General features: G+C 38.0%; 1 protein-coding gene across 5 annotated transcripts in view; it reads left to right on the forward strand.

Annotated features, from left to right (window-relative positions):
* ASB3 (ankyrin repeat and SOCS box containing 3) overlaps positions 1-11,118 on the forward strand; it is a 40,756-nt gene that overhangs the window by 19,322 nt on the left and 10,316 nt on the right. For 3 of the 5 annotated variants that reach the window (XM_076335224.1, XM_076335223.1, XM_076335227.1), the window contains exons 3-9: positions 69-227; positions 1,736-1,848; positions 2,426-2,561; positions 3,349-3,526; positions 4,924-5,121; positions 8,267-8,518; positions 10,709-10,842. In XM_076335224.1, coding sequence (XP_076191339.1) covers positions 69-227; positions 1,736-1,848; positions 2,426-2,561; positions 3,349-3,526; positions 4,924-5,121; positions 8,267-8,518; positions 10,709-10,842 — 1,170 coding nt within the window. The remainder of the gene's footprint in view (positions 1-68; positions 228-1,735; positions 1,849-2,425; positions 2,562-3,348; positions 3,527-4,923; positions 5,122-8,266; positions 8,519-10,708; positions 10,843-11,118) is intronic. The other 2 variants (XM_076335225.1, XM_076335226.1) reach the window with 2 other exon arrangements.

The raw sequence follows: 11,118 nt of genomic DNA on the forward strand, positions 1-11,118 counted from the left end.
ACTTTTTTTTGTCTCCATTATTCACTGCTAGATATACTTTTTTTTGTCTCCATTATTCTCATCTGTAGCTCCATCTGATGACTACATAAATTCAAAGACGTTTGAAGGGATGTGTGCGCTGCACCTTTCGGCACGCCACGGGTCTTTGGAAAGTGTTCGTGTTCTTCTGGAAGCTGGGGCTGACCCCAATGAAGTTACCACTGAAGCAACCACCGCACTGTTCCTAGGTGACACGAGCTTTCTAGAAATCTCAGAACAGCCAATGAGTGGGGAATAGCTTATTCACTGTGTTTAAACTCACCAGAGTTCATTCCCTGCCTATCATGTTTCATATTTTTGTAGCCTAAATACTGGGCTTTAGACTCGGAGATGGAGTGGGTCTAGGGATTACTTTTTATTTATGGATAAATCTGCTTCAGACTGTGTTTTAAAACAAAATTGTAAAAACAGATTGGTTTTTTGCATTGCCTTTTGTTTCTTTCTAGCACAGGAAAGGTCTAGGAGGTATAGGATTACATCTCTATGGGGGTGTTTCAAGTCTTTTTTTTTTTTTTTAATTCCTCCCTACTTCTTATGTGAAAAGACCTCTTATTCTTTTTGCAATTCCTAGTTTAGCAATTAAGGTCCATTATTTTAGTATTTTTTTTATGATTTATGTTTGACATAATTAAATGCTTAAAAATTCTGCTATAGTGAATCCTCAGGGTCTAAATCATCTGATTAAATATGCTTATTGTTTTTTTCTCACCTCCGTACCCAGGCAAACATCATGGCTGCCACCTTACCTTTGCTTACAAGTCTATTAACATTTTATTTTTAAGCAACTAATTAGCTTATTTGCTTAAAACAATTGGTAACGGGTAGCTGTTGTGGGGAAATCATCATTAAAAGCACACCGGATAATGATAGTTAACACTAGGTATAAGTGCTTACGTAGGTTAGACAGGCCAAGGAGCGGTCCCTGGGGTTCTGTATCCAAGAGATTTTTTAAAAAGGAAAAAGTTTATGGTCAGGTTAGTCCAGACTATGTAATGGGGTTATGGCACAGCTCTGTGTTGGACATTGAGTACTACAAGCCGGAGGCACTCTTTTGGCAGGCTCGTGCGCTAATACTCTAAAAAATTATTCAGTCGGTAGCAACTATTCGCAGGTCATTTATCACCAGATCAAGCTTTTACCGTTACACAGGAATTGTTGTTGGCAAAAACCTGAGGATGAATCAGGATGCTAAAGGAGGCTTTGTCAATGAATGCATTAGCATAAATTAAATGTACATATTATAAATTAATTTTAAATAGGTGTTTAAAACAGTTTTAAATTTAAAAAAAAAAAAAGTTTGAGTTGGGGAAGTTTGCTGTAAGACAGCCACTGGGCTTCACACGTTCGGGAGGCCGTTGCGACTGTCGTGCAGTTCGGTGCCTGCTGCAGAATTGTCTCCGTGCTCCACGGGAAAGAGGGAGGAGAGAGACTTGCTTTTGTTATCTGTGTTAGCACAGTGTAGGTGGAATTTTAACAAGTCTAACTAAAATTTTTGTGGATAAATTTCCATTCTCCAACTCCGTTTTGGGAGTGTAAATGTAAAAGGCAAGTAAGCATATATAAGGCAAGTTCGAAAGAATTATGATTGTTGGGTCAGGAAGTTAGTGGTGAGACCATTTGTGTTTTTCCAATGAGTTCTTTAAATCCAGTTAATAAGCATTTCTTTTCTTCCTTTTTTTTACTGTTCTGCCTGAAGCTGTTGAAAATGGACATGCAGACGTTGTAAAGTTTCTGCTCCAACACGGAGCAAATGTTAAAGGACCTCATTCTTGGTCTGCATGGAATTCTTTGCACCAAGCTTCTTTTCAGGTAAGCTGTAAGTGTATCGTATAATTTCCACGTAACTGGTGTATTCTGAGTGATAATTTATCTAGTTCTTTGCCTTTTTGTCGGGTGATTTTTTTCCTAACCTACCCTAGCAGTCATAAGGCTGTCTAAATGCTGAAGGGATTGCAATGCACTGAAGAGCGTATCTGAAACTACATGAGATGTTGAGGTTGGGAAGCAATAATTATTTAAGTGTTATAAGTTTTGCATGTACTCACAAGCCTACGTGTTGTATTTGGGAAGTGAATCTCTTACAAGATTTTTTGAGAAAGAGTTCTGTTTAGTATCTCATCGTCAGTGAGATGTATGACCTTTTTCTGGAATAGAAATATGTTAGCTTAATGGTTCTAATTTCCATCTGTATGTATCGTGTAAATGAGCAAATGTGAAAAACTAAATTAAACTTGTCTGATTTTTTTCTGCCATTAATTTTTTGGTACATCTTTAGACTATTGAATATATTGTGTTTTTTCTTATTTCTGTTTGGAATGTGTGGGAAAAATAAATTATGTCAATTCCCCACTTTTTTGTTGGTTAAGAATAAAAATATTTATTTCAGGGATGCACTGAGATAATGAAAATACTCCTGGAGAAAGGGGCAAGCAAGGAATGTAAGGATGACTTTGGAATTACACCTTTGTTTGTTGCTGCTCAGTATGGAAAGCTGGAGAGTTTAAGACTGCTTGTATCCCATGGTAATAGTGTGCATTCATTTAGCTTCATTGTTCTGAAACTTGCATCAACCTGTCACCAGATACAATTTTAGTTCTACTTTTGCACTTCATGACTTCAAATTTTAGTGGTTTTAATGTAATTTTTGTTGCAGATGGGTATGCAAAACCATCTTCGTTGCTTAAATCTTGTTTCGGTAATTTAATGTATTTTCAGCAAGTGATGGTAGGAAATAATAAATCAAAAATATGGAAAGATTAAGGTTCATCAGGGTCTTCTAGAAGCCCTCAACAGCACTACATTAGTGGTCTGATTTTGACGACGTTGCTCTTGTAATAGGATATTGTTCAGGCTAACTGAAGATACCTCTCTCTGGTCATAAAGTGACGGCAACAGTTTCATTCACGTCATGAACAAGTTTTATGTGTCTAAGCGCACACGTCCTTACAACCAAAACTAATTGCCATAACTATTAAGCCTGAGGGTGCCATGACCTGACCGGAGAAATCGTACTAACTGATCTACCAGTACCTGGGGGAGAATCTCAAAAAATAATCGCCATCAAAAGATTGCCTAGCCGGTTGCCTTTCCTCCAGCACATTTATCTCGTGTTGCGCTGATCTTTGACAGAGTTAATGTTAAGCACCGACAGTTTAAACAGTTAGCAAGAAGCTAGTAAACGTTTCCTCATTGCTGTGGAAAACCTGTTGTGTTGTGAAGTCACTCTGTGAAAACCACTTACCGATTAATTTGTTGTTTATTTTGTGTGGTGTAGTGGTGATGTAAAGTATTGGCTTTTTTTTTTGTCAGGTGCAGACGTAAACTGTCAAGCCAAGGACAGAGCCACTCCCCTGCTGATTGCTGCGCAGGAGGGCCACACCGAGTGTGTGGAACTGCTGTTATCAAAAGGGGCAGATCCAAATCGCTACTGCAACGAGGATAACTGGCAGTTACCTATCCACGCAGCGGCTGAAATGGGCCATAAAAAGTAGGTGATTAAAAAGACTTTTAGGCAAAAGATTCTGGTGATAAAAACCGAATTGACAAAGAGGGTATTCAGCTCTAAAAGAAAGAAAAATGAGTTCTCAAGCTGATTTGTAGTTTAGAATTTCTAATTGTTTTCATATTTAAAATGTCTGTTAGTAGTCCCAGTAAAGCCAACAACCATTTTGAATTTGGCATCTGATCTGGGCCTGATCGACATCCTAATGAGTTTAGAGAGGTTTCCACAGTGCCGAAACAGATACCAATTTGCTCAATAGCCATGTTACTTTTACAATAGCGTACGCTTTATGCATGAATTGAACAGCTCTTAATTGGAATTATAGTCCTGACCATTAAGTAGCAGAAGTAATCATATGCAAATAAGGAATTGGCTGAACCAGCCAGAAAATCAAAGCCACAAAACAGTTCCTTTAATCCTTGCAGAAATGCATTTGTAGCTTTGCCCAATCCCAATGATATAAGTCGCTTTCGTAGCAGAAAACCCGGAGTGGAAGGAAGTTCCCAGAGTAGCAGGCCACTGGGGAGAAATATCACTCTGGATCCCCGTGACTTGCACGTGTGTGACAGCATTTAAAATCCAATATATTAATGATGATACTAACTGCAAAATTATTGGTAGATGCTTGATCTTAACCCCTAGCAAAAGGAGGCCATCAGCTGAGTTGTCATTAAAGTTTGTGCATCAAATTGATGCCTCTCCTCAAACTGAGGAGGAGGGCAGACTGTAGTAGATACTGAGGAAGCTGGGGTTTGTTAATTTTCTCAGAAACGGAAGATGTTAGCAAAATTGTCAGTACTAGAAATGTCTTCAAACCAAACGCTGCCTTCGTAGCTTTTGCAACAATATGTAACTGGCGACCTCTGAGCAGCACCAGTAAGTTCCAGTAGCAATGGAATCGGTGTTTGTCACTAATCCTTGTTAGCTGGAAAGGATGTGGACCGGAGGTGTGAGCTATGAAACAGGATGATTTCTCTGTTTCAGTATCTCAGTGAGTGTTGTTGAACAGAAGTAAGTATTAATTTTATTTGCAACTCACACTTTCAGTTTGCTTCCAGACTTCTATGAAGCCTGGATTTAATGTGCAGAGGTATTCTATTGCTGTAAAAAGGATTGTTGGATAATAGGAAATACCTGTCTCTGATTCAGATTAAAATACTTATTGCCAGCCTAAATCCATGCCAAAGCACAATGTTTGTTGTGGGTCTGTGTAAAAATGATAAAAAAAAACCCATAAAATGTTCTTTTATGCAAACTCAGTAGTGAAAAAACAGGTAAGATTTTCTTCTTAAGTTGTAATGACCATATGAAAAATGACCATACATTTAAAAGTAATTATTGCGTAAGATCACAAAATAAATAGAGTTTTTAAATATTTGCAGGATACTAGAGTTACTAATACCAATCACTGATCGGATTTGTGACAAAGGCAGAGGCAAAGTGAGCCCTGTGTATTCAGCAGTGTATGGCGGTAATAAAGAATGTTTGGAAATGTTGCTTAAAGAAGGCTACAGTCCAGATGCTCAAGAGTGCCTTAACTTCGACTGCAGATCACCCATGTGTATGGTCTTCCAAAAAGAGTAAGTATACCTCTTATATTTTGAAACTATTCATAATTATGTTGGCCTCTATTTAACTTTTTTTAAATGTGCAGTTTTCCTGCCCTCCTGCCTCAATTCTTGAGCTGCTGGAGTTAAACTGTAAATATCCGAACGGCGTGTGGGGTTTGGATTGCGTGCACGAGCTGAAGAACCTGCCGAAATCTCTGAGGGGAAGCTTGGCTCTTTGAAGAAGAGTCTTGTAGGACATAATTGCAGTTTTCATGCTTTCAGAAGGCCTTATCGACATGTCTCTGTCTTCTGGGAACGTGACTCGATGCTGTAATTGGATCAAAAGGACTCTTAAGTAGCCAGATTCTTTTCAGTAAGGACGAGTTATTGGAAAATAGTGTTTTCCTTTTCTGTATGCCAGTCTCGTGCACAAGACAAGCAGAATTAATCAGCTCAACACTATAGCTGTAAGGAGGACTGAAGAACTGAACGATGTATTCTTTTAGATCGTGACCCATTTCTTTTTATGCCTGGTGAGTGATGTGCACCCCTGGTACTCAACAGGAAATAAAACAATGCTTGCTTCATAATGCAAAGGCTATAATTTTGGAGGAAAAATAATAAGGTATAAAAGCCTTACTCCTAATCACATATATATGGTATGTCAGTGAGGTGCTCTTCATGTCCTTGTTGTTGATTCCCCCCTTTTAGTACAGAAGTTTCTTCTTCCTTTTTCTGTGGGAAATTAATTCATGGAGGAGTGGGCTATTACTGTAAAAGACCTAGATGTTGCTGTCCCCAAACTTGCCTTGTGCTCCTCCCAAACTAATTCAATATATAAAATAACATTTGAAGGATTGAATACTAGCACAGCTCAAATCAAGATAGAGAATCAAATCTCAGTCACCTCTTGGCAGTTCTGAGCTTTGCACAGAGCTGTAGTGTCATTGTGGTTTACATTTTAATTGAGGCTTGAGAGCAGTTACCTGATGCTGCTTTATGCTTTAGAACAACAGAGAAATTTCATGTGGTAGAGAATACCTTTGAAAACTTTTTTTTTTTCCTTCAGCTGATTGCTGTCTATCACTTAACGTTTTGCCAGAATTCTAGTTAGTTCACCCTTTGTAGACACTCCTCCTCGGGAATATTAATGCAAAGTAATGTTATGTGGCTATTTCCTATTAAGGAAAATATCTTCAATAAAGGCTTTTAAATCTTAAAACTCAGATTCTAACAGAATATTTCATGTACATGGATCAAAATTTATTGCTTATGTGCTGCCATTTAAAGTAATGAGGTTTTGGTAGTAGTGAAGTTAGTTCACCCCCATTAAAAAGCAGTTTATCCAGCAGATGCAAAAACATAGCTTTTGGGGCTGGCTTACATTTGGGAATCATGATTTCAGTTTCTCATTCTTGCCTCTTGTCTTCCACATGGGACCTGCTCTGATTTCTTTTATTTGAGGCAGAAAAATCAAAATATGCAATATTTTAACAGTTCTTAGATGCCAGAAGTTTGTCACTTGCAAACATTTTTAGCCAAAATACCAACATTTAGAGGATGTGCCTCGGTGCCCTGAATCCCGTAAACAATTGAGGCTTGTACGCAGATGTGTAGAGGCTATTTGAGAAATTATTTTTTACGAGAAAGCTTGTTATAATTAAAAGTGATGGTCTTGAGGTGATGTACTTTTTTTTTTTCTTCTTCTTCCCCCTGGATAAAGCTGTTGAAAGAATTACCTTTGCTGGGATATTCTTTGCTGAATATGTTTGAATATATGCTTGTGTATATATATATATATGTTTGTAAAGTGTGTACTAGTTGCATGCTATTAATCAATAGGATCGCACATTCTTACAGTTGGCTTAGGAAAATTTTTATTAAAAACTTCACCAAATAGTTGCCCTCAATCTATAGCGCCATAATTGTAATAAGTAGCTTGCCAGTCATTCATAATGTTCCTGAAGTGAAAATACTGCAGTAATACCCTGATTGAGTTTGTCCTACTTGAACTAAAAGGGCCTATTTCAAGGAGGGAAATCAAGGACAGAATTACTGGGTTTTTTTAATAGTGAAGGTACATCCCAGTGACTGTGCCTGTTACAGCCTCTTGTGCCTCTGGTCAGGCTCTAGGTGATTTTGAATTGCTTGAGGCAGGAACTCATCCAGATCCAAAACGGCACATCGTGCGTCAGGGCACGAGGCAGAATGTGCTTCCCCGTAGCTCCATAAATGACCCATGAGGTGTGCAGGGGAGCAGCGCCTAGGGTTTGTTATTACTAATTTTCGTCACACGCTCCTGGGAAGTTGTCTTTAAAAATCCTTGGACATCATTTTTTTTCCCCTTCTGTCCTATTCTTAGTGTCTAATAAATAATTCCGGAAGGGATGCAGACCAGGTGACTGCTAAAATGTACTGTAAATGAGGCAGGTAACATATATCACCACTTCAAAACCACTTCTGTGAAGTAATGTGCAATCTAATTACTAACTAAAAAGCAACACACTAATTACCAGTCATAATCTCATTATCATATTACCGTATTGTAATTGATAATGATAAAATGATTTTAGTAAAAACACTTTAAAATGTTTACAGTAGTTCAGTGGGTTGCAGAGCTTCCTGCAAATACAGCTGGATGTAAATTAAACCCTTAACAAGTTTGAACGTTAGGCTGGTCCCGGAGTTCTGGGGTGCAGTCATTTGATATTTTCACGTACTTGTCCATCTATTGCACATGGCGCATTTTTAAGGCGAAACCTAATCAAGCGGGCACGGTGCTTTCTGCTTATAGCAAGCACGTGGTGGATCAGCAGTGCGGTGGTACCTCCGGGTTACAGATACCAGTAATTGATGACTTTGGGCAGCTTCTATTTGTGATCAAAAGGCTTGCTTTGAAGGGCTGGAAGCTGGTTGGAACCACAGGTTTTTCAGGACAAAAAGAACAAATGAGTTAAATGTAGGGACTGGGGTCTCCTGAACTGGTTCTACATTTTAAACTGATGCTTTCCGGAAAGAACTGCAGTCAGAATGGCACGCTGGGTTTTTCTTTGGTTTGGGGGGATTTTTGGTAGAAGAAATTTGCTTTCTTGGAGGTAAGAAGTGAAACGGTAGATGCTTTCCGGGGGGGGAAAAAAACTAACAGGATGTCCTGTTCCCTGTGCGCTGTTCATAGGTTTTTTTATTTCATTGATATTTTCCTGAAATATGGAATCGCCTTACTTGGGATTAATTTGGGATATTGCCTGTTCCATGAAAAGTTTACTTTGTTTCGACGCTTCTTGAAGCTGGGCTGTTCACTACCCTCTGGGGACCAATTATCGGAGTTCATAAGTTACACAATTAAAGCGCATGAGGAGTACAAGGAATGGCTGCCTTATCTGCTCTTGGCTGGTTTTGATCCAGTGAATTTAATGCGCAGATCCTGGTAAGCAGAGAATGTTATCTTGTTTACTTGAATATTGTATGCTAATCTGCAAAGCTGTTGCCACAGTTATTTACCACGTGCTTTCAGAGGATAGTACTTGATCATCAGTTGCCATGATCAGGAGTGGTGAGGGTCACGGAAAGTCTGAAATAAAACGTCGACGGGTGATGGCTGGATTCAGTAAAACAAATTTCTTTAAGGAAGAAAGCCAGAACGGAGATTGCTTTATCACTACGCTGCAGAAAGGCATCATTTCGCAATTTTTATAGAGAAAATCTCTTATTAGCCCCCAAATTTAGTTGCAAATTGCGTGTATATGTATAATACGGTAATGGTAAGAAGAATTTCAAATACCAAGGAAGAGGTCAGGAGGGGTGGGGAACAAATGTAAGGTGAAGCTGGGCCAAGGCTAGGAGGAGAGGAAGCGGATGCAGTTAGAGATTGTGTTAAAGAAAATAATGTGGCAAAAAATCCAGTCTTTTGTTTGTTTGGTTGTTGTTTGTTTGTTTTTTTTAATTCTTCCACATACAGATAACTGCCTGGTGATGTTTAATTAGGCATACAGAATTAAACTTATATTTAAAATTATGAAGTATTTGTATTTTCTTCTGGTTTTTTTCCTTGTCCGTGAAGATGACGCTTAGACTTTACTACCATATGTCTCAGCTGTTAACAGCATAATGTGAGATGTATGAACTCGTTACATGCATTACCTACCTGTATGAAAGGTTTACTTAAATATTGATTTATATTTCAGATACTGTTAAGATATCATGGTTAAGATAGCACTGGTAGTTTTAAATGCATTCATTTATGACTTACTGAGATTCTGTTAATCATTAGCATCCATGGCTTTCTGAACAGTAATTAGAGGAGCATATATAAAGCATGATATATCTGTGCTTCTGTAGATCATATTTATTCATAGAAGACTAAGTGGTTGCAAAAGTAAACACGCTACGAGATTGCAATTCAGTGAGTGAACAGATCTCACCGTCCATGTATATCATATATGATGCTTTTTGATATTTTGTTACATAATCCGCAAATACTTTTATATCAGTTACTTCCTTTGTTTAAATATCCACTTTTTAAAATAACGCTTATCACACCATAATCTACAAAACTAATGTTTTTGTAAGTTTTAACTTCAATAGTACCTATTCCCTCCTGGAAGATAACAGGAGGATAGTAGACAGCAAATGACATTTATGCATATGGTTCATTAACTGTCTCTGGCTCCTTGTGCAAAACAACTGTATAATCAGTCATAAACTGGTCACTGACAATTTTAATTACCAGTGGGAAAAGTAAAATCACCGTTCTCTTTAAGAAAGCTAGGCCATCAGATCTCTCTCCTGTATGGTTTTCGGTGAACGTATGAAAGTTCAGTCAAATATGAAAAATGAAATAATATAAACTAGAAAGGACATAAAATAACTTTGACGTGTATCTCCTGTAAGAAGGAAGTAAAAATTCTTAGTCCGGTATTTTTGTGTGTTTAGAGCATTTAGGTTTCCATTCAGATGAAAATTCAGGATTGTATACATCTAGCCGAGAAGCTGTTCTGTGAAATTGCATGGCTCTTCGTCATACTGAAACAGTTGGTCTACCTGCTGTTACTTAAACCTCCTTATACGCTTTATTCAATTAAGCTATTGTTAAAAGTTCTTCACACGTGCTAAAGATTTGAAATGTGAATCATACTGATTTCTGAATACATATAAATGCAATCTCTGGTAGAAGTTTGAAATGCTTGCAAATTTGGAGGGCTTTTTTGTTTTGTCTTAATAAATAAGTAGCTGAATATATGTGCATTTTTTCCCCCAAAGTGATGGTAATGCTTATAATGCTCTGGTGTCTTGACCCCTTATTAAAATTTAGGTGGAAATGGAATAAGAAATTAGTGTAGAGGAGAATGCTGCCTATTACTGAGGCATTTAAATTTCAGAGCAGGTATTTTTCTCTTGCAGTCTAACTTGCTTTTAAAAAGAAACGGAGGAAGATAAAACTACGTTAGTAAAGGCTTGTGCTGTCAAAATTACTTCGGATTGGTTTTCTGTTTCTGGGCTTAGGATGTAGGTTGTTAAGGATTTGTTAGAAAATAGTAAAGCTTTCTATGCGTTGTTTCCATTGTTATATCTATGCTGTTGTGTAAAATGATATTTTATGGGAGTTTTTGTTATGCAGGATTTTCTCTGTGAGCGAGAATGCCCTTAATTTCATCCTGGAGTTCACGAACTGGAAGAGACTTCCTCCAGCTGTAGAGCAAGACCTTTCAGACTACAAAGAGAAGTTCACTTGGACTCCCAAGAGCCATTTTGGTAAGCAATACAGTTAGGAAAAAAAGTCTCCGTGTATGTCAGCTTCCAGGCTGTAAGTGGGAAGCAGCTCTGTGTGTTAATGCACGATGGCAAAGAAGGTTCAACAGTCGACAGACATTGCTTGTCCAGAAGCTGGGGAGCAGAAATAGCAGTTACCCTAAACAAACAAGCAAGCAAAACGTATTTGAATGAATTTTACTCATTACATTGTTCAATTCATAGTTAGCATGCTTCAAGTACGTATTCTCAGTTTAGGCTATCTTGTCCACTTCAAAT

Source organism: Aptenodytes patagonicus, chromosome 3, assembly GCF_965638725.1.
Source record: "Aptenodytes patagonicus chromosome 3, bAptPat1.pri.cur, whole genome shotgun sequence".
NCBI lineage: Eukaryota > Metazoa > Chordata > Aves > Sphenisciformes > Spheniscidae > Aptenodytes > Aptenodytes patagonicus.